The sequence below is a fragment of the Orbicella franksi genome, chromosome 14 (assembly GCF_964199315.1).
Source record: "Orbicella franksi chromosome 14, jaOrbFran1.1, whole genome shotgun sequence".
Classification (NCBI taxonomy): Eukaryota; Metazoa; Cnidaria; class Anthozoa; order Scleractinia; family Merulinidae; genus Orbicella; species Orbicella franksi.
In genome coordinates this window covers 21,959,738-21,976,080 of record NC_138158.1, presented here as the reverse complement: position 1 = coordinate 21,976,080, position 16,343 = coordinate 21,959,738, and the positions used below count along the sequence as shown (strand labels likewise).

Below are 16,343 nucleotides of genomic sequence, written 5' to 3'. Positions count from 1 at the left end.
CCAAATTGGTGACCTAGCTCTACGGAGATCCGTGTGGCGTCCGTGATTGGTTATAACTTAGACATGACCTTTCGCGCGAAAGTAGCAACCAATCAGAAAAGCGTACGTCATGTGCCAGTGGGAGGGTCTACGTCAGTTAAGCCCCGCCCAAACTAAGCCGGAGGAATTTGGAAACGGAGGTTTCACTCTAAAAACGCATCAAATGTTTTCCGTCCACACTACGCCGGAGGAATCTAAAAACGCAACAATCACCGGTCATTTTGGATTTGTGTTTGAGGAAAACTCGGGCAGGAAAATCACATGGTTATCGTGACGCCATCGTTTTCGAAAAGCTCCGTTTTCGTGACGGATTAGTGTGGACAGTAGACCTAACCGTAGAAACAAAGCTGCGTTTTCAAATTTCTCCGACGTAGTGTGAACGTTGCCTTAGTTCACATACCTCGTCAGATCTCGAAAACGACCAGTGAAGGTATGAAGATGACAGAAACTAAAAACAAGGATTTAGCTTACTTCTAATTCACTTTCTCCAGTGTTAATCATCAGTTGCTCCATCAGGGATCCAAATACTTCTCGCTCTATACATTACAAATATGGGTTCAAAGCAGGTTAGGGTAAGATTGTGAAAACGTTTCCAACAATTCAAGGAAGAAGTAGACATAGAACAGCTTTCATTTGAGTGTCGCAAAGTAATTGGTTTTGCATCAACTACGCCACACGATTGGCTTAAAAACTCACGCCACTTTTTCAGCCAATCAGAATTAAAACCAAACTCATGACTCGCTCGCACATGTTTTCCCGCGATTTGCGTCAGCTAAATGTAGTTACTTCGAGTTTTGATTGGTTCATTGTAAAATCTGAGTCCTTTGTGACTGGCTAGAGTGATAACTTTAGATTACTTTAGTTTTGGTTTTATGACACTCAATTGAAAATCGCTCTTTTGCACGTACATGTAGCTTTGATAATAATTTCTTCAACAAGCAGTATTCAATTGAATGTCAAAAGCAATCAGAAATTGCTGTGGTTTTGCTTTACTATGCTGTAAATGGATTGAAATCTTCTGCCACCAATACACCAGTCAGATTCAAAGTCAAGAGTGAACATCACTCGTCATTTCTCATTGCTTCATTCTGTTGTTTGAGCTTGTGTGATTGGCCATGTTGGAGCAGTTTTCAATTGAGTGTGGTAAAACCAAACCCAACCAATTACTTACCAATTAGATTACTTAGCCTTTCTCAAACTAAAGTAAAGTAAAACCAAAACCAAAGTAATTGCCTCACTACTTTTGCCATTCAATCGAAAACTGCTCTATTACTTTGGTTTTGGTTTAAATTTATAACAGTTATTGAAATTGTTTAAATTACACTCACCAATCAAGGGGTTTAGCCTGAGGTCCAGTACACTGACAGTGCTGTTAAACTTTAATACAGGCTGGAAAGCCATTGCTCCTACAGTTGAAATTCCACATTGTTGCATATCTAAAGCTATAGGAGAATCAATATAAAAAGATACAAATTTTTAACAACTGAATTAAGAATTATGCCAAAAGTTGACTTTGAAATCTTAGAGGCTGTGATTTAAATTTTGTTACCTACATGCTGAATGCATTAAGTGGAAAATAAACACTTCATGTTCATGTAAAAATAACCTTTGACCCAGAGGTCATCTTTCAGTGCTTCAGCTATCAGTTCAGCCCCATGATCGTTAATGAGCGGGTTTTTACAGATTGTTATTCTCCGAAGTCCTGGCATTCTGTCAAGATCTGGACGGCGATAACGTAAGCTGTCTTGCCAAGCAACACTGTGGCGTCTTGTGGCTTGATGCTTTCATGTAACAAGGAAACATACAAGAAAGTTAGAAATACTTTCATTCGTGAAAGAACAAATTGAACCTCTGGTTTTGGAGATCTTTGCTTGCATATAATTATTCAGTTGATGACTTAGTCATGACCCCAGGCACAAACAGTACAAGCACATTTTTTTAACCTCCATGGCACATATACAATCGACAACAAACAGATCTATCTCCTTCTAAAGGGGCAATTTTTCAGGTCTTGATGGTGTCTACTAACAGAAGGTTTAACTGTAACTGTATTTCATTCATATTAACCACAACCACAAGACAAGATTAGCTCTGCACACAATTGTATCAAAAAGATTGTAAGTTATGCCTAAAATTATCAGGTTAAAAACTGACCTCTGCATCCCTATCATGCACTCTGGCCCACCCTTAACCAGTGAAGCATTCGATTACAATCCACAATGGCAGCATCAATAACCTGGTCTATTGAGCATTCTGTTCCAAAATAATGCCTGCACTGCAGCCTACTAAAGGTGCCCATGTCTTGATATCAACAGTAAAGGGCAGTCTTGATCAAAGTGTACTAAGTACCGCTTACCCTTATAACTTTAGCCAGGGTATCAGCTCCTCTCCAGGTTAGACTACAGCCAGAGAAGTTCACAGTCATCAGTGAAGTGTTATTCTTTATGGCATTACAGAGGACTGCAAAATAAAATCAATGCATCTTGCATCTCAAGCAACAAAGTGGCCAAGAAATAAGCATAAGAGAACTGTCCCAGGCCTAAAAACACCTCCATGACTTAAGATTCAAGAACTTACTTTCAACACCACTATCTCCAATCTGGCAAAATTCCAGAGATAAATGTTGCAGAGTTTTGTTCTTGGCTATACCCTAGAAGAATAACAGAAATTCAACATAAATTTGCCATTTTATGAGAGCAATTTTGGAAAGTGAAGGAGCTAAATGTTACAAAAAATCATAATTATGTAAATGGCCACATTTAGTACCTTAGCCAAGCAAGTCAGGTCTCGCTCTCTCAGTGGAATTCCTTGGAAAGTTACAGACTTCAAGTTCTCAGTGACACTTAGACATTCTTTGATAGTTCTGCATAATCATAACAGAAAAACATGCTTTTATTGGTAACTAATAATCACTATTAATAATGATTCAAACACTTTTTTTTAGAAGTAAATTATCATATCCTGCCATACATGTTTCAAACTCTGTTGATCAGCGAATTGCAGGGCTGCCATTAAGGGTCGTAACCCGTAACACCTGTCATGGCTGAGTATGCTTGATTTTCTCTTGATGCAACGGGTGAAATTGCCTGTTGTTGATAGTATTCACCCACAACGTAACAAGTTTGCTATGAGTGTGGAGAACAAGGCTTTAGGTGACTCAAAACTTAATGACAGCCCTAAATTGTAGTTTTGTCAAAAGGGAAGACACTGGGAAACCAATATTTTATAACAAACCAGTACCTGCAGACTCTGTATGTGACATCCTTGCTGCGGATTGGAGGAGCCCTTTTCCTCAATGCCTGCAAACGTTGCTCAGATACTTCTGGTAAAATATAAGATCAAACAAAAAGCACCGTCTTGAAAAATTATGTCAAGGAATGCCAAGGAAGTCTGTAAACTGTAATTTGGAGTTGTTAGCCAGGTCCCATTTCAAAGACACTCATACGGCACATCCCACGCTAAGGATTCACTATGGCAACAAGTGAAGTGACCAAGGTGCATTGCCAACATGTGCCAAGCACAACCTTCAATACACACCAACAAAAATACGCCTAAGACTAAATGATTGTCTATATGTGACCTACGGCACACTCTTTAAACCCATACCAGAAATCTTTAGCATAACCTGCATATGAAACCCCAAGGGTTGACCCAAGGAGTGGCACTACCCCCTGCTCCCATCCAACCTTTCCCCCACTCCTGGTAGCTCTGTCCTGAATCTAAAATCTACTGATCTTGTAGCACTGAATAGAGGTTAAATAAAGGAAACGGTTATGTACCTCCATCCGGATACAACGTTTGTTGCCAGTAACTCCTGAAAGCTACGGTTTTCAAAGTCTTGTTGATCTTCAGTGCGTTCAAGATTGGAGTCCAGTCAGAATGGCGAATTCGATCGGCATTGCAATCAATAGTAAGTTCATCTAGATTCGCAGTGATTGATCCTAGAGGACAGGAGTTCTGTAGAGCGCAAAGATTATCGTAGCACGACGCGAAGTCCACGGAGTTCTTTTGCCGTTGACGCACGGTTTCAATCATGGCCATATTTAATTTGCCGCGCTTTTTTCTCCCCCAATTAGCCTCAAGGATTTTGCAATTGTTATGATGACTTTAGCAGCAATGAAAACACTGTTGTTCCATAACAGATCTGTAACAAAACCTTGATAAACAATCCCACAAAACTTCCATAATTTCGTATAATAAACTTATGGTTTTCCAGTCCAACGGTTCGTTTCGTTTTTCGTTCGACAAATGAGCGCTGAGTTTCGCCACTTGATCGCGGGCCCAGGGTAATCCGCAGTTCTGGAAGTCAGCGGAAACACTGTTTAATTCAAAATGGCGCACTTGAGCAGTGATCCTTCTTCAAAAGACAGGTAAAGATTTCTTTACTACAAAGTTAAATCGGTACCGAATTCCGAAGATTCAACGTAATTTTACACTGTTATGTATGATTTTTTATTCCAGGTGGATCATAGTGTACCCAGCTTACTTGAATAGTAGAAGAACAGTTCAACAGGGCAGACGTGTCCCGAAAGATAAGGTAGAGAAATACATTATTCTTTTGTTACATATTTCTCTTCATTTGATCAACGGATGACCAGTGCTTGAGAATACAAGACATGACAGACTTTTTCTGAAAAGAGCCGACAAGAAATAAGAGTGCACTAAAGCTTTTGCAAAAGATTCCGGCAAAAGAACCGGAGCGGTTTAATTTTACTTTCATCCACGATGCAAGGAAGCAAGGTATTTAATAAATGGACAGTTCCTTGCTCATGAATTGTAAAACTGAATGTCATTAATTTTCACCCGTGATGTTCACAGCATCGGTTGACAGTTGTAGGTCTTGTATTGAATTATAGTTGAGTGATATTGTTTAAGATATTCCGTGGACAGCAGTGTTATAATTATATTCAGTATATTATAAAGCTTGGTTCAATGGCAGAGCAACGTGACAAAAATTTGAGTGCATTTTTTTGCAACACTAACTCATTCAATATCCTATTGACAGGCTGCTGACAACCCCACAGTTTATGAAATAAGAGATGTATGCCAGAGTCAGGGACTCAATTGCGAATTAGAGGTTGGTGTTTAAAAAAAATCATTAGATGCCACTCAGCTTTGTTTTATTGGAAATCCTTGAATCTGATTGGTTCTCTCATCGTTTTCTATTCAACAATAAGATTATGAGCTCACAATTTCTATCACACGGTAGTTTACAAGGACTCAGCACAAGTTAACTATCACGCATAGAAATGTAGAGCAAATAATCTATTTGTTTTAGTATAAATCTACAAGTCGCTCAAAAGTCTATCTGAATCCTCTTCAGACATTTCGAAAACACAAAGTGGCCAGCAGTTTGTTTACAAGCACACATTGCTGGGGCTACTCGTTATCTACTATGCTCAGAATAGATGGTGAGTAACGTTGCCAATCAGAGAATGGTATGTGTGATAGAATGGTAGTATATTTATACTAATCACTGACAGGCAACGGACAGCTAATTATATATAATACAGTGTAGGACTAAGAGAAAAGAGGGACTGCTTGTAGTCTGCAAGCAAGCTTGATTTGATTAGATTTTTTTTCGCAGACTAATCAGGAACCTCCTTTTCTTCAATTCATGTAACAGATTTCAGATAAACTCTAATAAGCAATGCTATTTCTTCTCATTGTTGTTTCCAGAACAAATTTTATCCCAAGGATAGTGCTAAAGATGCTTTGTGCAAAGGCAGAGTGCGTGTACAACTGAAGCAAAGTGATAACAGCTTTATCAATGAGAAATTTCAATCAAGTGAGTGATGCTTGGTGTATAATAACTGTAGATAAATCTGTTCTCCTTCTGTTCACATTATAATCTTCCAAAATACAAGATACAACTTGTGGGAAAAAACCTGACTTTGCAGGCTCCCACTTTGTAGTATCCCATTGTTTTAACAACAATACTACTATTTTAATACTATTATTTCACTTTGACTCAAGTCAGGTTTAGGGCATTTTGTTTTATAGCCAGCAATTGGTCAACGATGCTCACTGGGCTAATGTAGTTATACCAAGAGTGATTATGTCGGGCTGGGGATGGGATACCTTGCACTGAAAAGAGATAATCGTATACATGTTGAGCTTTCCATAAATGTAAATAGCATAATATTTGTTTATGTATCATGCTTATCTGTTGTTGACTCAAGTTGTGCCTTAATTACAAACATAATTCAGTAGTAGACCTTCTAACCATTGGCAGATAATTTTTTTTTTTTTGCCTTTAAAGATGCACTGTTATTTGTTTGCTTTTGACAGGAAAAGCCTTATTTCTATTTCTTGGTGAAATGATCCCCAAATTGAAAAGTCGTCAAAGCAAATCTTCACAAAGTGACAGTTCAGGTCAACAGCAAGGAGCTGGAGCAAGCTCCAAGAAGAAGAAAGGAAAGAAGGGCAAAGGAAAATGAAAAAACACTTGCTTGTATTTAAACAATTATTTTCGTCAAAGTAATAAAATATGTGTCTGTGTACATGTGTATTTAATTCTTTGTTTTGTGCAACAAAGGAGTAGTTTGAAGAACACTTAAAATATAAAAGGACATTATTACATTGATACACAAATGTGCGAGTTGGAGCATTTACAGTAATGCTTGAAAGTAAGTTATCACCCTCTCACAAGACGAGAATCTTATGTCTCAAGGAAGGAGTCTCGTTTTGCAAGACAAGACTCGTCTTGTGTCATAATTTATTTACAACATGGCACAATACTATGGAAGTTTGAACGATTTTTTAACAATCCACAAGGTAGTTATTGTTGCTATCATATCTACATTCGGCTACAATAACCACAATTCCAATCACTTTCTTGAGAATGGTCTTGTGCCTTCAGGGAAAGAGTGTGGGTTCATTTTCCCAGACAGCAGTTAATATTGTGATGCCTACAATTCATGGCATAGATCTTTTTAATAACCATTTTGAAATACGTTTGTTTAACTAAGGGAAGCTGAGTAAACTGATATCCACAGTGGAAGACTATTGAGCATTTTGTATTTCACAGTGAAATTGTTGATGAGACATCAGACCAGGCATTAGGTAGATTCACGACAACTCTTTTGTCAGGTGGGGCATTTGACCTGAGGACTGCTGGATTCTTGTATGGGATGGGTGAAACAGGAGGGGAGTGCTGCTGATGTTGCTGTTTAGAACTGTCGAGCCTATTCATGGAAACTGGAGGATCCTGGAAGTGTACATGTGGAGAACTTGGGCGTGGTGGTTGAACTGAAAAAACAAAAAAAGTGATAATTATTGTAAAATCAGAAAAAATATGCCGTGACCTTGTCCAACAGGCTTATTGCTTTAGTGTTTTGGGGAGGAGTGTTGGAAGAGGGACATTATTGTCATCAAACTCTTTTTTTTTTTTGCATCAGTGATTTTTGGAATAAGAAAATCAATTAAATGTAAGTTAGGTTTCTTCCATGGAGGCACGGTGGCCTCATGGTTAGTGCGCTCTTAGCTCGTATGCAGACTTTACCTTTAAGTTTCTTCCACATCATCGCAGAGGACAAGATCTGAACATGTACTTTACCTTTCTTGCTTTCTCCTTTGTTCTGGTGTGCACTACCAACATCCCAGCTGCCAGTTTTGCCTGTCGAAGTCTTTTGCCTGTTGGCCAAGTTCTGAAGCCGTTCTCTGAGCTGATGATTAGCTGGAAGACCACCAATCATTCCCCTGGAAACTGGTACAAAGCCTTGGGATTTTGATGCATGTTCCATTTTTGGAGCTGCTTGGACATAAACTTGCCGAGGAGGCTGCTCTTGGTTCTCCTTCAAGTCAGATAATTCAGCAGAAGTTACAGCAGCAGCAGCAGCACCTTGTCTTATGGACTCCGGATTCTTAACATACTTAGGGGAACTCAATCTTGAGTCCTCTTCAAGACCAGCAGGAGGCATTTCATGGGACAATGTGTGGGAGGCAGCTTGAGGTGGTTTTGGAATCCCCAGTGGAAACTCTTGTGGAACACCAGGCATTGGCTGGATAGTATTGAAGACTGCTTCCTGCTGGCCGACTGCTGACTGAGAGGTTTGTACTTGCACCTGTGCATTAATGCTGGGTTGCCCTGCCATCTGAAGATGAGAACTGTACAAGGGTGAAACTGAGGATGATCCTGTGTGCATCACTTTAGTACCTGGTTGAGCTGGTTGGTTTTGTACCAGTGGTATATTAGGAACACCAGTCGCTATTGGTTGGGGTTTTGATGTGGTTGCTTCTCTGTTTCTAGCTTGAGTGAAATGAGCTTGGCTGGGAGGGTACATGACAATGTTAGAACTTATCTGTCCATGGCCAGGCATTCCATGATCGACACTAGTTGAACCAGAATAAGGATACACCAAAGGAACATGTCCATTGTGTGGCAACTGGGGAACTGACACTGCAGTAGTCACCACTGAATGTTGCTGTTTAGTGTAATTCTCCATGGAAACTTGGATGTGCGGCTGCACAGAGTCAATGCTCGTCACTGGTGGATTGTGTTTGTGGGAAACTGGTGATGCAGCCATTCTACTCGAAGCAGAGTACTGTGATGCACTGTGATCCTGGGATGTTGCAAGAGGTATAAATGAAGGCTTGTTTCTACTGTCTGCTGTCAAATCTCTGCCTGTTCCAGTCCTTAAATTGGTTACTTCCTGTTCTTGCTTTTCATATGCTTGAGAAACTGGAGCCCCAGGTAGATATTCCAAGCTATGATTTTCATGTTGCGATGGATGGAGGGCATCAAAAGCTCCTTGCCTCAAGGCTACAGGGTTTAAACTGTACAAGGTGTTGATACTGCTGGATAATGCTTGATACTCATGGCTTCTTAAGACAGCAAAAAGTTCTCTCTACAATAAGAACAAGTATTGAAGCCATTATTCAATTTTGCTCATGTTTGCTGGGGTAAAATGTTACAGTAACTCAGGTTTTATTTTATGCATATAATGATATATTCAAGTGTATGCCATCAGTACGTAGAGAGAAGAACAACAATACTACTGTCCAAACAATCTTAAGTCCCCAGTGGATGCATAGGAGTATGTTGTACAGATAAGCTTACAAACATGCAGCACTTTCACGCATTGTGTTGTGCACATCTTATAGTGTACTTACATCTTACATATGGTGCCAGGAAGGGAATAACAATTCAAACAATTGCTGTGAAGACTGAATCACTCCTCTTGCTAAGGTGTGAGCGTGTTCTACACTGTTCTACGCCATCAGTGACATACATAAAATATGCAATTTTGTAATATTTTCAGTTGATAATTTCTGGAATCCAGGAACTTTCTATTTACCTTCAAGTATTGCAGCTGCTCATCTGTAGTTTTTCTGTATTCCAACAGCTCATATTGTAAAGCCAGGTTCTGTTCTTGTGTGTGGAGAATATCCTGAAAATCAAATCAGTCATAAACTTTTGACGACACTAGTGGTTACAGTGGGTGGTGCACGACTTGGTCCTAGTCTAGTTCTACTTACCAAATATTAAGTGTACAATCATGAAGACTGTGAGACAATCCCTATTTTAGATGAGTTCAGTGCAGATTAAAACTGCATTGATTGTCAGTGCTTTTTGCTTCCCACAATACTTATGAAGAGTTTACTTGATGCAACAAGAGAAAAAGAGACTGCAAAATCCAGTCATCTATAGATCACTGTTGAGTTACAGTACTTGCTATAAAGGTTCCATTGTACGGTAAGTGATGAAGATTTTTTTTTTAAAGTTGGTTAAGTTGCAATGGAATACTCACATTAGTAAGGGCATCAACTAAAGCTCTCTGTTCTTGAAATCCCTGGAGAACTTGCTCCCTCATAACCATTTCTGCTTTCCTTTGAATTTCACTCTATGTGGAGACGTTGCAAATAAAATAATTGAAATTTATACATGAAGAAGCTAAGATTGAAATTGTTCCAGGCTAAAATGCAAGTGACTGTTATGTATATAATAATAACTATTATTTTGTCATAATTTATTACATTGCTTGCATTATTTTACACAATAGCAAAGAAGGACAGACAGCTGTTAAGATGTTCTTGAAAATTAAATACTACATAAATTATATACAGTGAACATGTATACAGTACTGTACCTCCTTCAAGTAACCCATCAACTTCGTGACTGCAGTAATAAGTGATGCAGTGTATCCACTGAAGCTGCCCACAGATGACGAAGTCAGTTTTGTTTGCTGTCGACCTGTTTCAAGTTCATAAGCTGCTACTTCTGTTTCCAATTCTTCCACCATCTAATGGTAAAAACAAATTAAATTACACACACCTACGCACTATGTAAAAAATTATTGTATAGATCACTGTCGTTCAAATTTTACTAGACTAAGACGTAACTATTCTCAAAATTGTACATTAGCTTATTTATGTATCTATCCAAAAAATTCCTGTAAAAAATGGAATAATTTTCAACAGGTATTTTATCGGAACTACCGTACTGTACCAATATTGTTATAATTGCATTAATTTATATTTACATGTATAATACAACATACAAACCCTTTTTAAGTCATCAAGACTTCGTAAACCACTTGATGAAGAATTAGATGTCGGGTTGTGACTCGGTTTAGCCGTTGTGTCTCTTTTGCTGGGTCCAGGCCGCTGATCTGATACTGCACTTCTTTTGAGAAAGCACAGTATGAATTCAGTATGACATCACATTGAAATGTTCTTAAATTACTTTTTTTTATACCTGGATGATTGTGCTCTAACACTGGATGGAATACTGTTGTTTGAAGTTGATTCTCCCATGGACACTAGAAAAGATAAAATCAATTATCATAATACTTATGACAAGTAGTTTTAAGGCAGACAATTAACAAAATTTTATGAAAAAAAAAAATTGTGAACTACTAACAGTAACTAAACAAAGTGGAAAAACTGCTATTTGCTGCTGTAACATTTACTATAGAAATCAGAGAGCCTCTACCCTCTATTTTGTCTATAGCTCCTCAAGATAGCAAGCTTCTAAGCAAAATATTAACCGGTTGCGTGGGACATGCACCAGCCAAGGGGTGGGGCTGGGGAAAGCCTTTCTTTCGTGCTCCATGCTCATGTTGCTCTTGTGCTCAATGAAGAGAAATCACAGGTAAAAAACATCTGTGGACAGACAAGCATTTTACTGCAGTCCAGTTGAACTAAAAAAAAATGATTTATGATTTTCTCGCACCTGGTTTTACAAAGTTAGGCCCTCCAGCAATGACAGTATCTGCTGACTCCTGACTTAGAAAAGATGGTGGCTGACTAGCATGATCAGCAACCATAGGAAAGCTGCTGTGTTGTGCCACATGGTCAGAGCCACGCCCTCCACGGAAGGGTCCAGATCCCTCTTCGATGATTTTTATACCATCTGTTGAGGAAATGGTGGGTTGTCCAGCAGCAATGCTATCACGTGAGGGCACATTGCCTGAGCCATGCCCGGCATTTGAGTGAGGTGTACGGTTCTCAAGATATTTGTTCTGTTCTTCAGCCACGTATTGATGAAATCTTTGAACATCAAGCATGGGTTGGAAGGAAGAGGGTGTTTTTCTTTCATGGCCAGAAGGTGGTGTTCCTGGAGAAAACTCATCTGCATAATAAAATCCATACTTAATATTAATAATTGCACCTGTTGCCTTAGTTGTAGTAATTTAGCTGGCAGTAAACTCTAGATTCAATGACAAGTTAAGTTACTACACCTAGGGAGTGGCTCCCTCGACAGAAACATTAAAGTTTCCCTTAAAACATAATGCAAGGGCCTATGAGTGATGCCCTAGGCCTACATGTAGTCTAGCTGATCACTTCATTGTGTGTTTGGATAAAATCTGTACTCCCACATTCCCTCTCTACTCCCAGATATATAAATGACCACCAACAAATAAGTTTAAGTTTAAGTTTAAGTTTAATAATACTTTGTCACACTAATACTTATTACGTTAATGGTCAAAATAGTTAGCCTGACAAAATCCTTGGGATTAATTCAGCAGAATAGTGTTTGTGAGTAGGACACGTATTAAGTTCAATTCATGTATGAAAGATTTCATCAGATTCAATTGTTGTGACACTTCAAATATTGTTTTACTAATATGCATGCATGTACATTACCTTGATTGTGGTCACCTGGAAGTTCATTCAAAGCTGGTGTTCTCATGACGGAATCACTCAGCAGCGATAGATGAGTTGGAGTCTCTGGCATTTCACCCAGTGGACCAGCTAGAAATCTAACCACAGAAAGAATGATGATTTTTAAAATTATGTAAGCAATGGTTTCATTAAGGGCCAGGCATGGGGCAAACTGATCGCCTGTGAGGATGATTTTGCCTGCCTAGTTTGACCATCTAGGGAAAGATTTTTTTATAAAGAAGTTTAGTTTCAAAAGTTTTGCCCACCTGTGAAAACCAGTTGTCCTCCTGCTTAAAAAATTAATTAAAATCCTGTATAAGGTATATCATAAGAGATTATGCCTCGCTGAGCCACACCTAGCTAAATGTAGCTACATAGAAATTTGTTCACTTTTCCTACGTAAGCGTTCCAGGAAGGGTGAATTACTGACATTTTTTCAATCGCTTTGATACAGTAGGTACACAAAACACATCAGAATTCTTGACTGTATCATAATATTCAAATAGTGTTTGACTTTACTTACCTGTTTTCTTTGCCATTCAAAGCATTACTTGGGGCAGCAGTGATATTTGGAAATCCCATGAACTTCTGTTAATCGTTGAAAAATGATATATTTTAGGCGACCATACATGTACAATACTACAGCCCGAAAAATGCATTAGAACTACATGTAAAAGCAGGAACATTACAGAAAAATAACAAATAATATACTACATGTCAATTAACCATATCGAACACCTCATCTTAAGGTTTTTGTTACCTTTGGATCATCACCAAACAAGTCTTTCACAACTGACATAGCTTTGTCGGACTCGGACAACACATCCTGAAACTTAAAAATTAATTAAAAGCTTTTTCAGGTAAAAAAAAAAGTAGTCGATCTGGATCAGGATTGGTGATCCAAGATCACTCAGATCAGAGTACATCAAAGGAACGGATGAATCCGTGACCAGAATGGATTCATCGGTTCTTTTGATACACTATCATCCAAGTGATCTTGGATCACTGATCCTGATCCAGATCACCCCACAGGAATGCACCCTTAACATCAGTTTTGCTGCTAAGGTTTCATACACAATTTATGTACTTTAAAATAATAATAAATTTTGATCTAGTTGCTTTTTCCAACACCAAACAAATATTCCGGGTAGCATTACTTTTTTGGAGAAAAGTTTGCCTAGAGACAGCCTTAGACTGGAAAAAAATATGGTTACAAAATATTTTTTTACCCATGCATGTGTATATTAATTAATTATTGGTACTATGCTGACCAGTTGCTGTTACTTAAAGGAAGATGTCTACAGATTGTCTCAAAGATGTTGATCTTTTTATTGCTCTCTACAGTACATGTTACCTTATCTTGACCATATAAAACTTCTTGAACAATGGCCAGTTTCCGCCTTTCAACTGTATCTGGAGTCTGAATGGTGGAGTCTGGTGAAGCCACATTTTAAAACAAATATTATAGTTATTATTTTAGACTGAGATACTTGATACTGATTGCAAAAATCATGTTTTTAATAAAAGTAAGAAATCTAGGGAAAACCATCAGTTAATAAGTTTATATAAAGTTAGTACATTGTATACAGACCGATTTGTTTTTGCCACCCAGCTGGGTAGTTGGGCATTAACACACTAAAATTGTACCATAAGAATAGGCCACGTTCGATCTATCAATATTCTAACATGGCTCCAAGGCTTTCAGGACAAACTTCTACATTTGGTGTTGCTTTCTTTGTATCCAAGTCTCTTTTGGGAATTGAGAGACAAAAGAAACTTACAAAATTTATAATTTTGACCCGAAAGCCTCAGAGCCATGTTAGAATATTGATACATCGAATGTGGCCTATTATGGTAAAATCTGGCATGGTCACAACTAGCATCCAATCACTTTTAAAGTTCTATCTTAACAAGCCATAGCTATATAATAACAATAAGGATACTCACCTAAACTTCTGTCCTTGACTTGACTCAGCAAGTGGACTTTGCTGGCATTTTTGGATTTGTGAAGTTCATGTCTTTTGATCTTCAAGATCATGCACAAAATGAGGAGCAAAACTTTTAAGCAGTTACAAGCCGAGCTTACAAACTGAGGTGCACTTTACAGGGATTCTGGACATGGGTATGGTCAGGGAGGGGGGGGGGGGGGTTGACTAGTGGTTGGTGTTAGGGTTGGTGTTATGGAAGTATCCAGTTACATGTCTTCTAGATATGCAGGTGCCTTGATCGTTAAAGGCAAATGCACCATTAATTGTTTCCACAACCGATTGAAAACGATCTCTTGATTATTCATGAGAAGAAATCAGGTGTCTGCGGTCAAACATTGTCAAACTCAAAAGGTCACAAATTTGATACGAAGATATGTAGGGATTTAAACACAACAATTGTATAGATTTAAAATTACAACACAGCTGATAAAAAAGGGGAAGGCCACTGAAGCTTAACGGTGCTCCAGACATGTAGCAGTCTGAATATAAACCTTATAATATGTGGCTTAAGACTTTAGCGCGGCTGGTATAAATTGAGTTTCACTAAATCCCAAGACTGATTATACCTGTTCTTCTTTCGTGGCCTTGTGTACATTCAAGTCATTCACTGTGCTCTGAAAAAAAAAGATGTGGCAACCTCGATATGAACCAACTGACGTGTCAGAAAAGCGAGAAAAGTTTCTCGTCGTACGTTTCATAAAAATTATCGATCTCTAATCTCTGGATTCCCAGCAAAAATAATAATTTGGCAAACGTCTCCGTAAACGTTACAGTACTTACGTCCCATTCCGGTTTCTTCTTCTTCCTTTTGGTTGATTTAGTTTGCTTTGAGGCTACGTATCTGACAGGGCGTCGAGGACGAATGTTATGATCTCCAACAAGAAATCCTCCTCTGGTCGCCATGTTTGATAATTTTTATTTCCCGCCTTCCAGTGGATAGAGCCCAGGCTCGCCTTGGCGGCGTCAGAAACGAGGCTAAACTAGCCCTCTCTCTGTCTGCAACGCTACGCTCTTCGGGAGCATGGCGTTGCGTGAAAGAGACGGGGCCAGAGCTGGACTATACCAGAGCCCTGTGTGGCCAGCCAGCATTACCTGTTGCCACCTCACGGCGGGGTCGACGTCAACGGGGTTGGACTTTGAGTGGCGTAATTTGCCTAGTACCCTAAAATAGCCATGAGGCGTGATTTATTATACTCAGTATGGTAAGTTCTTTGAGAGACAAGAACTGAGGTTTTTAGTTGATGTGAAGTGTGAATCTTTTGGTCAGCGGAGTCATCAGTATGACACTCCACACTGAGACTGAAGCAAAACCAAGAATGACAATTCACATCTGAGTCTTTATCATCACCCTCCAAAAGTACAATTTCACTTCCAGAAAGCAGAACAGAACCAGTTTACTGCTCAGTCCACCCGCCCGGTAAATTGATTCGCTTTTTTAACTAATCCTTATTTCATTCTTTTTTTTTTTTTAATTATCCCATTTTTTATCATTATTCAAAGAGATATCCAGCTGGACATCTTTCTTGTTAAAACACATGTTTTCAGGAAATCAAGGAACACAAAGCAAAAATTTAGCTGTGAAATTATATGTGATTAGGAAATTTCTTGGAAAATTTCCGACATAAGATTATATATGTATACCTTCTTTACTTCTCCTGTATACATTTTTCTCGTACGACGAAAAAGTGATAGATAAATAAATAAGGCTAAATAAATAAATTGAATTTTTAGAGTGGTTTCTTTGTCTTTTATTGAACCAATGAAGTTGCAAACAACAATGCACGTGCTGGCTTCAAGTGCGTCATCAGGTGTTAGCTAAACACGTTTTCGTTTAAATTAACACTTCTGTCGGCGTAGACAGTCTAATCATTGCGATATAATTAAAATTTATTTTATTAACTGATACAGTTCGTGAAACGAAGGAGCGCGGTCGATTTGAGGCAAGCAAGTGTCCCAGGTATGTACGATTTTATCAGGGATGGTGAAAATGGATGAAGGTAACCGATACAACTCAGAGAACGAACAGGCGGCTAAGCGTCGGCTAACGGCAGAGGAAATATCACGATTGCCGATTCCTTCTCGACCTATGTTTCAGGCTTATATTAAAACGAACAATCTTTTAGACGAAACTGGTCAAGGATTACAGCCGAGTAACAATTCTTTCCTGGCCGATTTTGCCAATGAGCAAGGCATTCTTAATGTGGAGGA

General features: G+C 38.7%; 3 protein-coding genes across 4 annotated transcripts in view; 1 reads left to right on the top strand and 2 right to left on the bottom strand.

Annotated features, from left to right (window-relative positions):
- Positions 1–4,272, bottom strand: part of LOC145467074 (centrosomal protein of 78 kDa-like) — an 8,301-nt gene extending 4,029 nt beyond the window's left edge. For both annotated transcript variants that reach the window (XM_081450593.1, XM_081450594.1), the window contains exons 1-8: positions 3,819–4,272; positions 3,280–3,361; positions 2,806–2,902; positions 2,617–2,689; positions 2,396–2,499; positions 1,646–1,820; positions 1,368–1,481; positions 511–575 (exon numbers count right to left, since the gene is read on the bottom strand). In XM_081450593.1, the coding sequence (XP_081306719.1) occupies positions 511–575; positions 1,368–1,481; positions 1,646–1,820; positions 2,396–2,499; positions 2,617–2,689; positions 2,806–2,902; positions 3,280–3,361; positions 3,819–4,080 (972 nt within the window). In that variant the 5' untranslated portion in view covers positions 4,081–4,272. The remainder of the gene's footprint in view (positions 1–510; positions 576–1,367; positions 1,482–1,645; positions 1,821–2,395; positions 2,500–2,616; positions 2,690–2,805; positions 2,903–3,279; positions 3,362–3,818) is intronic.
- Positions 4,273–4,308: 36 nt separating this feature from the next.
- On the top strand, positions 4,309–6,608 carry LOC145467077 (signal recognition particle 19 kDa protein-like). Its single transcript, XM_081450598.1, has 5 exons — positions 4,309–4,409; positions 4,501–4,576; positions 5,045–5,116; positions 5,719–5,827; positions 6,331–6,608. The coding sequence occupies exons 1-5, from the start codon at positions 4,372–4,374 to the stop codon at positions 6,477–6,479; spliced, it is 444 nt and encodes a 147-aa protein (XP_081306724.1). The 5' UTR covers positions 4,309–4,371; the 3' UTR covers positions 6,480–6,608.
- Positions 6,478–15,092, bottom strand: LOC145467072 (uncharacterized). Its single transcript, XM_081450592.1, has 15 exons — positions 14,916–15,092; positions 14,702–14,749; positions 14,095–14,173; positions 13,502–13,581; positions 12,908–12,979; positions 12,671–12,735; positions 12,130–12,245; positions 11,216–11,614; positions 10,739–10,802; positions 10,546–10,666; positions 10,131–10,283; positions 9,792–9,884; positions 9,339–9,431; positions 7,598–8,888; positions 6,478–7,290 (listed from the first exon to the last, which is right to left on the bottom strand). The coding sequence occupies exons 1-15, from the start codon at positions 15,036–15,038 to the stop codon at positions 7,064–7,066; spliced, it is 3,024 nt and encodes a 1,007-aa protein (XP_081306718.1). The 5' UTR covers positions 15,039–15,092; the 3' UTR covers positions 6,478–7,063.
- Positions 15,093–16,343: the final 1,251 nt, after the last annotated feature.

Coding starts and splice junctions, on each gene's coding strand:
- LOC145467077 (XM_081450598.1), top strand. CDS start 4,372: ATGGCGCACTTGAGCAGTGATCCTTCTTCAAAAGACAG. Junction 4,577..5,044: donor GACGTGTCCCGAAAGATAAG/GTAGAGAAATAC, acceptor TCCTATTGACAG/GCTGCTGACAACCCCACAGT. Junction 5,117..5,718: donor GACTCAATTGCGAATTAGAG/GTTGGTGTTTAA, acceptor TGTTGTTTCCAG/AACAAATTTTATCCCAAGGA.
- LOC145467072 (XM_081450592.1), bottom strand. CDS start 15,038: ATGGCGACCAGAGGAGGATTTCTTGTTGGAGATCATAACATTCGTCCT. Junction 14,174..14,701: donor AGGCCACGAAAGAAGAACAG/GTATAATCAGTC, acceptor ATGATCTTGAAG/ATCAAAAGACATGAACTTCA. Junction 12,736..12,907: donor TGTTTGGTGATGATCCAAAG/GTAACAAAAACC, acceptor AACGATTAACAG/AAGTTCATGGGATTTCCAAA.